The sequence below is a fragment of the Chiloscyllium plagiosum genome, unplaced genomic scaffold (genome assembly GCF_037043375.1).
Source record: "Chiloscyllium plagiosum isolate Xiang-an unplaced genomic scaffold, Cpla_swu_hap1 HiC_scaffold_1, whole genome shotgun sequence".
In the NCBI taxonomy this organism is placed as follows: Eukaryota; Metazoa; Chordata; class Chondrichthyes; order Orectolobiformes; family Hemiscylliidae; genus Chiloscyllium; species Chiloscyllium plagiosum.
The window spans coordinates 77,122,629-77,139,645 of record NW_028270139.1 but is presented as its reverse complement, the minus strand read 5'-3'; the positions used below and the strand labels follow the sequence as shown (position 1 = coordinate 77,139,645).

At 38.0% G+C, this 17,017-nt stretch overlaps 1 protein-coding gene across 1 annotated transcript in view; it reads left to right on the top strand.

The window, feature by feature from the left end:
* The window catches only part of LOC148152146 (uncharacterized), a 173,984-nt gene that overhangs the window by 142,729 nt on the left and 14,238 nt on the right, over window positions 1-17,017 (top strand). Inside the window, exon 18 of the mRNA XM_087991054.1 lies at window positions 1,705-1,752. Within this exon, the coding sequence (XP_087847180.1) occupies window positions 1,705-1,752 (48 nt within the window). The remainder of the gene's footprint in view (window positions 1-1,704; window positions 1,753-17,017) is intronic.

Below are 17,017 nucleotides of genomic sequence, written 5' to 3'. Positions count from 1 at the left end.
GTTTCAAACTGTTGGACAATACAAGATTATTTAGCATTACATTTTGACTTTACTGTATCATTTATTGTGCTTGTTCAGATCTGGTGCAAAACCAAAAGTATGCAATAACAGTGAATTATTAGAAACAGAAGAGATACTAAAATGAAAGCACCAAGAACTGACCTCATGGTATCCTTATTGCCAGCTTGTAACTCTTTATAACCTTGCAATGCCAGTAATACGTTGTACTCTGTCTAAATCAACTGCCAAAAATGTTGCTATTTTGTCTTTATTCTTTAATGGGATGTGGGCATCACAGGTGCAGCCAGCATTTGTCACCTATCCCAATTGTTCTTGAACCAAATTGTTTGCTATTCTCTTTCAGAAGGTGGTGAAGAGTCAACCACATTGGTATGACTCCTAAATTGTATATAGGTAGACCAATGAAGGAGAGCAGATTACTTTGCCTTTTATAGCTTACCTTCAGGACAATAGTGAACTTGATGGTGTTTTCTTCAAAAATCAATGATTATTTCATAATTACAATTTCTGAGATTAGCTTTGTATTAAAAATAAATAATTGAATTTAAATTCTATGAACATCTGTCTCCAGTCCTGGATCTGGTTTACCATTACTATGATCTCTCCCAATGAGCGCAGTTTATTTTGAATTGCAGCCAAAACTGGTATTTCATTTATTAATTACTGTGTGAGATCACTTGGATAGTAAGATCACTTAGAGTTTTATCAAATGTTGAGTTACAGAGTTATTGCAAAGCCACATCACCTATTATGCTTTTTATCACTAATGAGTCAAAGCAACTCCAATAGGCCTTTTCAACCCTTGAGCTTGTTCTGTTATTCAGTTAGATCATGACTAATTCATTCTAACTCAATTTATCTAACTTGATTCTGTAATCCTCAACCCTCAATATTTGTCTAACAAATATCAATAAAGTATACTCTGAAAACTTGAATTGAGTGAACACTAATCAGCCTTTTGAGAGAGAGACATTCAGATTTTCACTATAATTTGTGCAAAACCTGTTGGCTGACAGTATTGGAAAGGAATTTAGCTGGATAAATGTTTAAGTTGGTGACAAATCAACAATTGATGTGCTTTCATTATTATACACATTGTTCATAGATTTTATTTTTGCTTTATATAACCCATTTACATATTATATAAGCTTTCATTTCTTCAGTGGGCATCAAAATGAGTTTATATTCAAATCCAGTCTCATCCTGAATTATAAATATGCTGATAAATATGTATTATGGATTTGATAATTCATGATTTTTATTTAAACAAAATGATTCCATTTTGGAAGCATCATGGAGGTGTGATAACTTTATGAACTGTGGACTGGCAGGGACTGTTTTGCATTGGATGAAAAATTGCGATAAAGGATTATCCTGCTCCAGTTAGATCCAATGCAAGCAGAGCACAAACCTTGCATTTCTATAATTCTCATGTGCAGCCAGTGCTAAACACAATATTGAGTGACTACACACCTGAGCAGAAAGAGCAGATTTTATAGCATCTATCACAAATAAATTAAATGCAACTTGCATGACAGAGGACGTGCTTTATGGTTGGAGGAGGTGCTGAATATCATTCCACAGCTGATTCTATTACAGCAAAAAAATACAAGAATGGCACATCATGACAGAACTTCCCTCTTATTGTTTGATTTAACAGAATGATTTTTCTTCTGTTCACAGGGACTTACAGAAATCCCAGGCAGTACTTGTAATCTACGGTTAAGCCTGGTAAGAGCAGTAATTGATATTTCTATGAAAAATTTGGTTTGGAGTTTTGTCTAGCTGTAATATAGTACAGAACAATATATTAAGTTAAAACTCCAAGGTACTATATGGCCTCAAACATACTGTTCATACTCAATGTAATGGTGACTGCTTTACTATCCCACCCATTTTATTGATTGTGTAGTTTATAAAGTCTCTTGGTCTTTACCTTTTTCCGTTCCTCCTTTCAATGCTTAACATTTTGTTCAATTCTCCTTCCTGATTTTTCTCCCTTAATTCTTCTCTACCATTGATTAAGATTTTAAAGGGGTTATTCAAACTTGATATCCCTAGTCAATTGTTGCTCCATAGTGTGGCCATCTAATCATTTGGGAAAAGAACTGAGTAATGAATACAAATTGAAGTCTTACTACCTCAGGTATTTTCTGTGCCCTTGCTACTTTTAGTACTGCCTTTAAGTGTTGTTCAACATGGAAGAGCACTGACTTATCAGCCAAGTGTGGATGGCAGGTAGTAATCAGGAAAAGATTTCCATGGTCATGTTTGACCCAAATTTTGAGAATTCATAGAGCTGGAGTTAATATTGAAGATTCCAAGACTAAACCCCTCCATTCCATTCCATCCCACTTCTGCACATACCTAGGGATAGAAGTGGTGGTGTCTCTGGTGGTGGCTAATCATGCTATTTCATTTTAGTGTGGGACAGTTCTCCCAGAATTGTTAATACTGGAGTCATGGTCAGACCAAAGAGACTGTGCATATTGGCATAAGTGCCAAACTTTACTGACTCTGCCAAAGGTTGAGACCAGGGCAGGTCTGTTTTATTACCATTTGCAGATAGCCATACCACAATATACGTATCTAGGATGCTTACCTTTGCAACATTGATGGGGAGATCAGTGTAGGTGAAAACTGCAAGTGATGCAGATGCCGTAAATCAGAAACAAACACGGGAATTGCTGGAAAAGCTCAGTAGGTCTGGCAGCATCTGTGAAGAGAAAGCAGAGTTAATGTTTCAGTTCCTCAGAACTGATGGTAGCTAGGAAAATGTTGGTTTTTAGGCAGGAGCTAGGGTGGGGGTGTGTGTGGGGGTGGAGGGGTAGGAAGTAAACGATAGGTGATTAGGGATAGAGCCCAAAGAGAGAGAAGAACAGTTGAACAGTCAAAAGTGTGGACAATGATCTGGCTGAGAGGGTGAATAGCTGTTAATGGAGACTGTTAGTGGCTGTTAGTTGAGCACTGCAACAAGCCTGAGACAGAGATATTGGTCAGGGAACAGCAAACTGCCAGTTCAACACATCACCCTCTTCCCTGGCCAATATCTCTGTATCAGATTTGCTGTAGTGCTACTGTGCTCCAGTGAAGCTCAGTGTGAAGCACAACACCTTACTTTCTGCTTGCGGATCCCGCAGTCTTCTGGACTCAGTATTGATTTCAATAACTTTGGGCTTAAACTCTACTATGTCTTAGCCCCCACCCCCACAACCAGGCCTTGTGATCACATAGCTTGCTATTACACCTAACCCATTATTATCCATTAACATCTATTCACCCTTCTAGCCAGATCATTATCCACTCCTTTGTCTATCCAATCGTTCTCTCTTTTTGGTCTCTATCCCCAATCACCTATCGTTTACTCTTTACCCCCTCCCACCACCCTGGCTTCTGCATAAAAACCATCTATCCTGAAGAAGGCTCACCAGATTCGAAATGTTAACTCTGATTTCTCTCCATAGATGCTCTCAGACCTGCTGAGCTTTTCCAGCAATGTTTGTGTTTGTTACAGTGTTGGTGGCTCACCTGGGTGTGGGGAGGGAATGCAATGGGGGGGAAGGCTACTTGGTTGCAGCACCAAATTTATGAAAAGCAAATCTAAACCCAATCCTTAGAAATCTGGAACAGGACTCCTTCTCCTATCATCCTGTAACATTCTATGATTCTACTTGTCCACTTTCCAATAATGATTTTGAAATGGGGAGGCAGAAGCTCCTATCCACCCACAGTAGTTGTGAGATGTCCATCAATATTGATAAGAACACACAAAGGCCATATCGTATCTTCTTCTGTAATTTGTGAGTAACATAGAGTCATGGAGTCATAGAGTTGTACAGCATGGAGACCCTCCGGTCCAACTTGTCCATGCTGACCAGATACAGTAAGTTAATTTAGTCTCATTTGTCAGCATTTGGCCCATATCCCTCTAAACCCTTCCTATTCATACACCTATTCAGATGCCTTTTAAATTTTGTAATTCTACCAGCCTCCACCACTTCCTCTGGCAGCTCATTTCATGCACCCATCACCCTCTGCATGAAAAAGTTGTCGTTTAGGTCTCTTTTAAATCTTTCCCCTCTCATGTTAAACCTATACCCTCTAGTTCTGGACTTCTCTACCCTGGGTAAAAGGCCTTAGCTATTCACCCTATACATAACCCTCATGATTTTATAAACCTTTATAAGGTCACACCGCAGCCTCTGATGCTCCAGGGAAAATAGGCCCAGCCTATTCACCATCTCCCTCCAACCCTGGCAACGTCTTTGTCACCCTTTTCTGAACCTTTCATGTTTGACAACATCTTTCCTATAGCAGGGAGATCAGAATTGAACACTATATTCCAAAAGTGGCCTAACCAATGTCCCGTACAGCCACAACATGATGTCTCAACTCCTGCACTCAATGGCAATGACCAATAATGGCAAGCATACCAAATGTCTTCTTCACTATCCTGTCTACCAACAACATAGTTTCAGTTCACTGAAAACATCAGATAGGTTTATTTGACAGCTCAGACTATAAGTTGCAGCTACACTAACTAGTAATACACCCTCCCTCGAGCATGCTTATGTTGAACTGCATATGGTATATAGTCATGTCGTTTCCACTTTGGTCTTTGGCTCATTAACACATTAAGATCTTAAAGCCAAACAGTACACTGTATAAGTGGTGGGTCCTTTGACAAACCTTGCAAATCTTGTGACAGCGTAACCTTCTGGAGATTTAGATTGCATACTTGGGTGTTCTAAACTCACAGATGTGTTGGATTCCTGTGTGTTGTTAGCCAGTTCATTGTTATTCTGAATTTTTTCCACAGCTTAATTATCCAAGTTTAGTTTTGTGTTTAGATAGAGAGAAATGGTTTTTAATAGCAAAGGAGCTATTAGTTTAGCAATCTGTTAAACAGTCAGTGTTGAAGGGAAGAAGATATCCCGGGCTGCATTAAAAGAAAAAGCTGGTAGAAGAAGGCTGTTAAGGTGTCAGAGAGGAAGACATTATACATGGCTATTGAAGGCACACATTTGAGCAAGGCATTTTTAAATAATTAAGTGAGCTTAGTTAGCAACTTGTTTAAGAGCCTCGGAAAGAGACTGTAGTCTTTAAAAAAAGCATCTAGTGAATGCAAAGAACATTGCCAGCAAATAACTGTTTATGGTCACGCCAGCTAAGCATGGAGTTTCTGCAGTGTAGATGGGAGTTGCACATGAGGGCACTGTAGAATCCCTGATTCTAAGGAGGCTTTAAGGAAATCGAAGATTTTGCTGGGCTACATCTAGAAGCCTCTGAAACTATCCATTTAAATTGGAGAATTCAAAGGTTCTGCCGCAGATAAGATAATAGATACACAGAAAAGGTTGGTCTACTAAAAATCTAGTCTAACACTTGAGTAACTATTAAACTGAAGCCCCAACTTTATCTCATACAACCCTAATTTAACCTCTCATGGAACGTTTATTGGCTGCCTGACCTGACACTATCTCTCCATCTCTGGGACCTGACACCACATCCACCCTCCTGTCACCACAAACTCGGGTGCACAGTTCAATATATTTCTGGACCCAGCAGCCCTGACACTGGATCCAGCACACCTGCAATATATGCCCAGAACCTGATCTCCGCTCCCCCATTGTCGGATCTACTGCTCCTTCCCACTGTTGAAGCTCCCCTCCTCTTGCCACAGCTCCCATTTCTTCTCTTGCCACTGCAAACCTCCTTGCCACTCCCCACTGCTGGATGGTCCTCCCCTCCCCCTCAACCAGCACCGACAGTGCCAAATCCTTGTAACATCTAAATAGTTGCAGAGATCCAATAAACTCAATCTTGTTCACTACAAGAGACTCTTCTAGTTAGATAAGAAGATGGCTATTCTTCTCCACACTAGATCACCCCTGGGCCAGGAGAGATGTTACATAGCAAATATAAGTGGCAACACATACAACATCTCTCCACTCTCCCCACTTGTATCTGCTGTGGTTTTACAAGGAGATCTGTCACCAGACTTCATGCTTGTGGTGCCTTTCAAGCTGCATAATCAATATTTGTCTCCAACAAATGGAGGTGCATTCAGTGCCTCATAGAAAGTAACTAGATAGTCTTCCTTACCTTGTCTTTGGTTTATTCCTTCACGGGATGTCACTGTGCCAGTATTTATCGCTCATCCCTAATTGCCTTCAAAGAGAATTCCTTACTAGGCTACATCACAGGGCACTAAACATTCAACCATGTTGCTATGGGTTTCGAGTCACATGTTGAACAGAACATGTAAGGAAAGCAGATTACCTTGAACCAAATAGGTACTTATGATAATAAACTTTGATTAGCTATTTATTTCTGATCATTATTGTATTCAAATTTCAACATCTACCATGGTGGGATTTGAATACAGGTCCCCAGAACATTATTCTGGAACTCTGGATTATTAATTCAGTGACATTACCACTGCCACTGCCTTTCCAATAATGCCACAAATCAGCCTTCCAAGATGCACTTTAAGAATTCTTTTTTACCCTCACTCACATTGAATACAATGGGTCAGAACAGCTCCCAAAGGAAGACAACATACTCAACTATCAATTGAAAAAGTAATTTCAAGAACATTATGTGGTTCTCCACTGAGACATCGATAGTGACTAACACTACAGGAGGGCCAGTATTTAACTAAACAAAAATCTCTGCACAGAACTGGAAAGACTGGGTTTGATTTGGAATAGTCAGCACAGTTTTGTGCGTGGGAGATCACGCTTCACAAACTTGTTAGATTTCTTTGATGAAGCGACTGAAGGTTGACAAGGGCAGGGCAGTAGACATAATCTATTTGGATTTCAGTAAGGCCTTTGATAAAGTTCCACATGTAGGCTGCTCTGGAAGGTTAGATTGCATGGAATCGAATGGGAATGACAAATTGGATACACAATTAGCTTCCTGGCAGGAAGCAGAGGGTAATAATGGAGGGATGCTTGTCAAACTGGAGGCCTGTGATTAGTGGGATAGCTTAGGGGTCAGTACTGGACACATTGCAGTTTGTTATGTATGTCAATGATTTGGATGCAAATGTACAGGCATGATTAGTAAGTTTGCAAATGACATTAAAATATGGGGTATCATGGACAGTGAGGAAGGTTATCAGAAATTGCAGCAGGTCCTTGATCAGCTGGGGAAGTGGGATGCCAAATGGCAAATGGAATTTAATTTAGGTAGATATGAGATCTTTCATTTTGGCAAGTCAAATCAAGGTAGGAGTTTCATGGTGAATGGTAGGGCCTTAAGGAGTGTAGTGGAACAGAAGACTTTTGGCACACTAATCTTCATCAGTCAGGGCATTGAGTGTAGAAGTTGAGAAGTTATGTTGCATTTGTACAGTACATTGGTGAGGCCGTACATGGAGTATTGTGTTCAGTTTTGCTCATCTTGCTATAGGAGGGAAATTATTAAACTGAAAAGAGTCCAGAAGAAATTTACAAGGATGTTGCCAAGACTCAGGGGTCTGAGTTATAGGGAGAGGTTGGACAAGCTATGACTTTTTTCTTTAGAGCATAGGAGGCTGAGGGGGGAATCTCACAGAAGTGTATAAGATCATGAGAGGTATAGATGGGGAGAATGCACTAAGTCTTCTTCCCAGAGTTGGGGAATTGAGGACTTGAGAGCATCAGTTTAAGGTTAGAATGGAAAGAATAAAAGGGAATCTGAGGGGCAACTCCTTTACACAGAGGGTCGTACGCATATGGAATGAGCTGCCAGGCAGAAGTGCATGAGGCAGGTCTATTAACAACATTTATAAGATATTTGGACAAATACATGCATAGGAAAGGTCTAGAAGGATATTGGCCAAGTGCAGGGAAATGGGCTTTTGGTCAGCATGGACCAGTTTGGGCTGAAGATCCTGTCTCTGTGCTGTAGGACTCTATGATTCTTGCACAGTGTAAGGCATCATAGGATCTTTTTGTTAATGATACTTTAATTAGTTTTGATTTTGGAAAGTAGAAAAATAAGCATTTTTGTTAAGATGTGATCAGGAGTGATATCACCTGGCTAAAATGTTCTGAGATTTTCATTACTGGAACTAACCTGTGGGCAAGAAGAAAAGAAAGATAATTGAGCAGGTTCTTGCCAGAGGATAACATCACATGGGATACACAGGAGGTAGATGTTCTCCTGCACCCTTCAACTCAAAATGAGTTAGGGCTTTAATCTTCTGGAAATAGAAACTGAATATGGCATGGCAAAGATAGTAGAGGAAGAAGGATCTTAGTAAACAATGGGATTATTAGTAGTAGCTCATTAATCAATGAGATCTAAGAACTGAGAAAAAAAGATGGAGAAGATAGTTAAATTAGTGTTGGTAAATTTATTATGTCAAATAACATGGAGGAGGAAGGTAAATTAATGAGGGTGTTATCAAATATAGCAAGATCTGAACCATTACAGTGAGAAAGTATTCAAATGTTGGAGTAAAAGGTTTGTGGTAATGAAATTCCAAGCCTAAGTAAAAAGATTTGAGGAATAATTTCCTTGCCTGTGGACAATCTTGCCTGACAAAGGTATAGCAGAAGTTGCTTATTGCTATCTTTGAGCCAGTTTCAATAGAAATGTATGTGTAGTGTATACAAAATCAGAATTGTCAGCTTGTTTTGCAAGACTGGAAAAATCAATTTTGCCCATGTAGGAAATCATAGAAACTTTAACACTACGCTAGAACTCAAAATTTCCACGTCCTAATGCCCAACCTCACATTGAAATGCTGGCAAAAGTGTACTAATAGCCACAGAGAATTTCAAATCCAGCATTTGTGGGCAATAAATCATTGAATCCTCTGTTTGGTGACCGACAGAATGAATGCACCACTGCATAAGATGATGCAAGTACAGTTGCCTCAACTGGAGCTTAAAAGGAATCTTGCTACAGAAAAATAGAATACTTGTGTGCATTGTCCTCAACATTGCATTCAACTCCTAAAGAATTGTCAGCCTTAACCAATTGTTTGGTTTCATTTGAATTACAAAGGCAACTGGAATGTACTGAGAAAAGATGTACAATAAATGAATATGTTCTCCATAAACCAAATGAAAAATATAGCAAACATCAATATGTGCTGCTTACAAACAAGCATGATTCACAAGAGAATTCTGTAGCACTAATTTATTAGAAAATCTTAAGTGGTAGGTCACTGTTGCCAATAAACTTAAGATTAGGAAAATAATGGCTGTAAACAATGGAATGGAGATAACCATTGGTACTACAGAAATGATCTGCTTCAGAAACTACTGTATATACTTCCAGCTCATAGTTTTCCATTTCTTAACTTGTCCTCAGATTTCAATGATAATTGAGACTGAGTACTGTGCTTTATATTAAAATTGTATTTATTCTACACAAACATGACACAAACTTGTAGAATAGGACTCCAGCTGAATTTTGCAGCTAACATCTTCATTTATCTATTAAATGAAGTTTAAGATAATCATATAGCTGTTTTGATCCCTGCGACTAGTTAAATCACCAAAGAAAGGAACAAAAGCCACAACATAATTATACTTCAAAATGAAAAGCAAGATTGCAGTGTTGGACCTCTTTGTTTTTATTCCATAATCTTCATCTCCAAAAGTTAATCCAGAATCCATTTCACATGGTGATCTCTTTGTGTGAAGAGCATCTTATTTTCAATTCTGGGGTGCATTTTTCTAGTTCACAGTTTAGCTTAAAGTAATATTCCAGAGTAACCCTTCGTAATTGCCTTTCTAAACTGAAGCTCTATATTTTTATTTGCCACTTAGACCCTGATACTAGGGATCAATCATAACTGTTACTAGATGTTAAAAAAAATTATAGCCATGCCTTTGGCAGTTGGAATTTTTTTGTTGGATTATAACAAGGTTATACCTTGTTGAATATTTAAGATTCGAATTGCATAATTCCAGCCAAATAACACTCACCACATTAAGTCATTTAAAAATGCCCTCAGCATCTTAAATGGAGAAACAGAAATAAATATTTGGTGTAAAGATGATATAACATTCAAATAATCAGCATTACCATGTAATCAAATTTAAGAAAAAGTGAAAAAGTTGTCCTTAAATTTGAAAGTCAATTCAGTGAAGTTTGTGAAGTAGAGAAAGGCAGAAAGTATAAAAGAGGAGTTGAAATAAATACTTTAATTTTTAACTTTATTCTCATACTAGAATTAAGGCATTTGTCCCAAGGAGGGGGAAATTGAGGACATAGATGGGGGTGGGACATTGCTGCTGAAAGCCACTCACTGTCATTCTCATCTGACGCCTCTCACACCTTTGCCTTTGACCCCCACTCGTGTTCCCCAATTAGCCACAAGGTTTCTCTCTATTTTTGGTTTGTAATATGTCTCCTCTACTGGGAAAGCAGACACAAAATATTTGTTCAATGTCTTTGTCATGTCCTTATTTCCATCATAACTTCTCCTTTTTCTGTTTTAAAGGGAATAGCATATGATTTAGATATTTTCTGCCTTTTACATAGTGGTAAAATGTGTTTTCATTTTCCTAGTTTGCTAACTCTCATATTTATTCATTCTCTTTTTATCACCTTTGCCATGATCATGCAAAGTGTCCTTAGAGTGGCCCATGTATAATGACTCATTTAGCCCCTTTTTAGTTTCTGAGTGTTACAAAATAAAAGCAACCAGCAGCACAATGTTATACTTTAAACAAGATAAAAGGTTCATTAATTGTGAAATTGTTGCTGAAAGTTATTCAAGTAAAATCAATATAAAGTTATTAGCTAAAATACAGAAACAGAATAAAGATGAAAGTAAGGTAGTTTCTAAAGATGAACATAAGGTAGACTCTAACACCATTGCAGGCTTGTTAGTCCTTGTAGTTGCACTTTCCAAACTGAAGAAATTGCAATTTGAAGTTAGATTCAGCAACTTTTATGTCTTCTGTCGACAGTTATTGTTTACCTCTCCAGCTGGACTCAGTTCACCAGGTTTTCAGAGTTGGATTTAGGATTTTTGTGTTCCTCACTAGTTCTGCAATTACAATACTTGCAGATTGCCTGGACTTTTCTGACAGATTAGCAGTTGATTTTGTCTGCCTTTTCCCTTGTGCTCCATTTGGATGAGAAAACTCTCTGTAATAGTGCCTCTCAGCATTCTTCCTGTGAGTTTCCACACAGAATGGTTGCTCACCACTAGTCTTACAAAGATCAAAACCTGAAATGGCTACTAGCCTAAATTGGGAAATTTTCTTACACATTACATATTAGGTTGATCAGTGTCTGGACCATATACTCATTTATTATCTTATGGTTTCAGTTTTTAATTGTCTCAGCCATTAACTTGGACGACTCTCACTGTCAGGTTGGGGGGAGATGGTGGTGTAACAGTAATGCCACTGGACTAGTATTCCAGATCCCCATGTTAATATTCTGGCGAACATGCATTTCAATCCTATCATGGCAAATGATGAAATTTGATTTTAATAAAAATCTGGAATAAAAAGCTGTCTTAGTGGTAATCAACGTCAATTGTCGTAAAAACCCGATCTCATTCACTGTGAATGTTATATTTATGGTATTTCAACTTTTACCAGATCATAAGATATAGGAATAGAATTAGGCCATTTCTCCATCAAGTCGCCTCTGTTATTCAATCATGGCTGATGTTTTTATCAACCCCATTCACCTGAATTCTCCCTTTATGCCTTCATCTAATTATCAATCATTAATCAATATATCTTTGTCTTAAATACATGCAATGACTTCGTCACCACAGCCCTCTGCAGCAATGAGTTCCAGACTTTTCACCCTCTAACAGAAGAAATGTTACAACTGTTGATGACATGTAATGCAGTCTGTGCAAAGACTACAGAAAAATAAATGTAGTCAAAAAAAGATTTGTATCCAATTCCTCAGCAAGAAGATTGTATCAATAGAAAATAATGAGTTGCTGCCAACCCTAAGATTAGATCAAAAATCAAACAACACCAGGTTTTAGTCCAACAGGTTTATTTGAAATTGCATGTTTTTAGAGGTTAATTCCTTCCTCAGGCATGATAGTGAGGTAAAAGACACAGTATTTATAAGCATGATTTGGAGATGCTGGTGTTGGACTGGGGTGTACAAAGTTAAAAATCACACAACACCAGGTTATTGTCTAACAGGTTTAATTGGAAGCACTAGCTTTCAGCTGCACTCCAAAAGCTAGTGCTTCCAAATAAACCTATTGGACTATAACCTGGTGTTGTGTGATTTCTATTTATAAGCAAAAAGTTAACAACCTTAAAACTATCTGCACTTGCTGGATCCTTTAAACAGTTATGAGGTAGACTGCTGATTAAAATGCAAAATCCAGATTCCTTTCAAGTCTTTGTCTGCTAGATAATTAAAACTTATATCAATGTACAAGAGGTAATACCTCAGGTTAGACAATACACTTTAGGTATGAGGTCCCACTTCAGATCTGTCTATGTTTTAAGCTGAGGTCAGGTTTCATTTTTTGACAGAAAAGAATTTTGACTTAAATAATTCCTCTGTGTGTGCGCGCGCTTGTATGAGAGAGAGAGCGTGTGAGAGAGAGAGAGTGAGTGAGTGTGTACATGCGTGAGAGAAAGAGAGAGTGTGCATGTTCATGTTCATGAGAGGGAGTGTGCGTGTGTCTTTGTCCATGCCTGTCCCTAAGACTGATCTATTAAAGGCTTACTGTTAAGTTCCATTAAGATCAAGGGCAGAGATATCTGCTTTTTTCACAACCAAAGCATTATATCAATGTCAAGTCATAACATATGGAATAAAAAAAAATCCTAGTTACATTCCAAAGATTTATGGCTGAAGTCATAACTGAAGTAACTAACTGTCTAGTTTATTTAGAGAATGTCTTAATATAAAGTAACAGATGCAAAAAACATGTTAGTCAATTTGACGTGCTGTTTAAGCAATTGCAGTCAGCACACTTAGTAATAAGCTTGGCCAAAAATTAATTCACACAAGATTAGATTCCCTACCGTGTGGAAACAGGCCCTTCGGCCCACACCCAACCTCTGAAGAGTAACCCACCCAGACCCATTTCCCTCTGACTAATGCACCTAACACTAGGGCAATTAAGAATGGCCAATTCACCTAACCTGCACATCTTTAGATTGTGGGAGAAAACCCATGCAGACACGGGGAGAATGTACAAACTCCACATAGACAGTCATCTAAGGCTGGAATTGAACCTGGGTCCCTGGCACTGTGAGGCAGCAGTGCTAATAAACTGAGGTACCGTGCCTCCCCCTGAGCCATCATGCCGCCCCCATGCCCACCCGAGCCACCATTCCGCCCCCAAGGGTCGTTTACCTCGGATATATCATAGAATGAAGGAAAGTGTTGCCAAGAACAGTTAAAGTGAAGGCTCTAATAGAATTCTTTGCTCATCAAACTAAATAGGAAATCAAGGGATTTCAGGATTGTGCATGTTTAATATATGTATATGTACATGTATAACATCAGTACAAAAACTATACCTTTAATGAATGTATAATGAAAACTAGCAAAATTGATATGGTCAGAATGCCAAGCAGCCTTTGAAAAGCTGAAGGCAATCCGAATAAAAAAAAATTGATGTTGGCCAATCCTGACTTTACGAAAAGTTTTAAAATGATGATTGATACTAGTGATTTTGGAGTAGATGTAGTCTTGTTACAACATGATGAGTCAGCGATAGAAAAACCAGTGGGGTACTTTTCTCAGAATCTAAACCAATATCCGATCAAGTACTCTACCCCGGAGAAGGAGACCTTGGGATTATTACTGGGTCTTCAACACTTGGAAGTCTATGTCTGACACAAGAACAAAGCAACATTAATCTATACTGAACATAATCTGCTGACTTTCCTTTAAAGGTTTAAAACTTGAAACGTAAGACTGTTCAGATGGAACTTATCGTTTCAACCATTCAATGTCAAGATTATTCACATTACTGAACTAGATAACGTGAATGTAGATGAATTGTCCTAAGTATAAAATGATGGAATAAGTTAAATGTTTAAGAAATGCTGGAAGATGGCATAAGGGTGAGGAAGGTTGAATGGATGTAAGCCTCAAAAGATTTTCTCTTTGAGTCACATACCTTATGAGGGAACATGTTGTTGAAATGGTGTTTCATTTCATTTAAGTGTAGAGGCATGTAAATACAATATTTTCACTTTTCCTTATTTTTGGGATTATAAAAAAATACTGCTTTAAATGAAGGAAATTGGAATGTGGTGTTGCAGTTTTAAAACAAGTTACTGGAATGCATAGGGAGTTGTATTTACACTGTTGACTTGTTCAAGCAGTGGGGAGGATCGCTGGACTCATCGGCACCATGGGAATATGTTTAGGGCAGCTTTGCCTAGAGTCAGACTGTTATTGGTTTTTCAAACTGGAGCAGTTGTGTGGGCCAGGAGTGCTCAGCTTGCCAACAACTCTCAGACTGGCTCCTGAGCAGGTTGTTAGCCACTGTGTGAACAATATAGTGACAGAAAGTCTCCAGATTCTAAAACGACAGCATCATCTCTCTGCTTGTAACAAGAATTGGAAGATAGCTAGCTATTCTCACTCATCATTTGCCTATAAACTGTTTCCTCTACACCTATACACACACACACAGACATGCACACAGGCACTCACACACACTCCGACAGAAACACACACTCCTACACTTACATGTGCACCTTCTCACAGACGTAGACCCTTTACACTCACACACACACATATATGTTTGTGGGGTGAATTTGTACTTGCAGAGTTACATTGTACTTTGCTCAAAAACTGCATCCATGTAAGACTCTGTTAAGTCATTTTTTACATTAGAATCAGTCTAAATATTATGGCACACACAACAGCACACAGGGGGTGAACACCTTCAAAACATTATTTGAGCTGACACCAATTGTAAAGTTAAACTGAGAATGTAACTCTTACAAAAGTTTTTGTGATTTACATATGAACGAAGTGAAACTAACATGGTCATTCAAACTAATGAGAGACTTAACAAACAATCAAGGTATTTTTCAATGTATAATTTCAGCTACATCACACTGTAAACTTTTGCTATAAATTCTGTGTCTTACAATTGTGTACTCCACAACCACCTGATGATGGAGCAGCACTCCGAAACCTAGTGCTTCCAATTAAACTTGTTGGACTATAACCTGATATTGTGTGATTTTTAACTTTGTACACCCCAGTCCAACACTGGCATCTCCAAATCATAATTAAATCCTGTTGACGAATGCTATTGAATTGTATTCCCTTAATGGTTTCTTATCTAATTATAATATCAAATTTATTTTGTCTATTTCTCTATGGATTCAAGAAGGGCTAAAGTTTAAGCTTAAGTTGATCATTCTTTTTAATTTTTTCCCTGTGATTAGAACTGATTTATTTGTAATAAATACCAGTTTTGTGTTAAGTGCATAAAGCTGGTCAGTGCTTTCTATTAACCTGCCTTCAATAATTTGATAAATCTTTAACATTTGTGATGATTCCAGGAGAGGTGAGACTTGAATCTCAACATGCTTTCCCAAGTGGACTATAATAATTAAGACCAAATTTGACAAGAATTAGATTAGAATTCCTACAGTGTGGAAATAGGTCCTCTGGCCCAACAAGTCCACACCAACCCTCTGAAAAGTAACCCACCCAGACCCATTCCTCTCTACCTTATATTTACCCTAATGCACCTAACCTACACATCCCTGAACACTATGGGCAATTTTAGCATGGCCAATCCACGCTAACCTGCACATCTTTGCATTTGTGGGAGGAAATTGGAGCACCTGGAGGAAATCCACACAGACATAGGGAGAATGTGCAAACTCCACACAGACAGTCACCCGAGGCTGGAATCGAACCTGTGTCCCTAACAATTTGAGCCAGCGTGCCACCCTATAAAGGCGAAGTTAAAGTTCTTACTTTTTACCCTTTTTGTTAGTCCTCTACCTTAATTGGGATTTAGTATGAGAAAACAGTTAAAAATTAAAATACTTATTTCAATCCTTCTTTTCACTCTGCCTCTTGGAACTTTCTGCACCTCAATACCTTGATTGTTTGTTAAGTCTCTCATTAGTTTGAATGACCATGTTAGTTTCACTTCGTTCATATGTAAATCACAAAAACTTTTGTAAGAGTTACATTCTCAGTTTAACTTTACAATTGGTGTCAGCTCAAATAATGTTTTGAAGGTGTTCACCCCCTGTGTGCTGTTGTGTGTGCCAAAATATTTAGACTGATTCTAATGTAAATTTGAACTGACTTTCAAATTTAATGACAATTTTTACTCTTTTTCTTAAGTTTGTTTACACATGGTAATGGTGACTTTTTGAATATTCTATAATCTTCAAACCAAATATTTGTTTCTGTTTCTCCATTTAAGATGCCGAAGGCATTTTTAAATGGTTTGATGTGATGAGCATTATTCAGCTGCAGTTAGGCTTTTTGAAGCTTAAACATTCAAGGAATAACCTGGTTATAAATCAAAAATTTATTCCAGTTGCAAAAGGCATGATTGTAATTTTTTAATATCTAGTAATTGTTATTTTACCACTGCACTTATTACATATAAATTAGTCAATTTCTTCTTAGAAAATGTCCGTGGCAAGGAAGCATGCTACAGTTATTAGCTGTAAAGTTGATTGATATTATTACTGGAAAACTTTCTGAAGAGTAATTTAGGAAAGCACCATCTTGCTTTTGCAGCAGAGCTTTGGACGCAAGTATTGCTGCTTTAATAGAGTTGCAGCAGGGTTTTTAAATTTACCATGTTGGGAAAAAAAAGTGCATTGTGATATCTTAAGCTGACCAAAATTGTTATAAATATTGAACAATATTGCAGGATGCAACAAATAAAAAACTGGCATTTTAACCAACAGTCTGATATATGACAAGAATGATTATAGCAATACTGATAATGGACCAAATTTCCAATTTTTAAAAAAATTCACTCATTGGATGTGGGTATCACTGGATGGCCAGCATTTATTGCCTATCCCTAGCTTTCAAT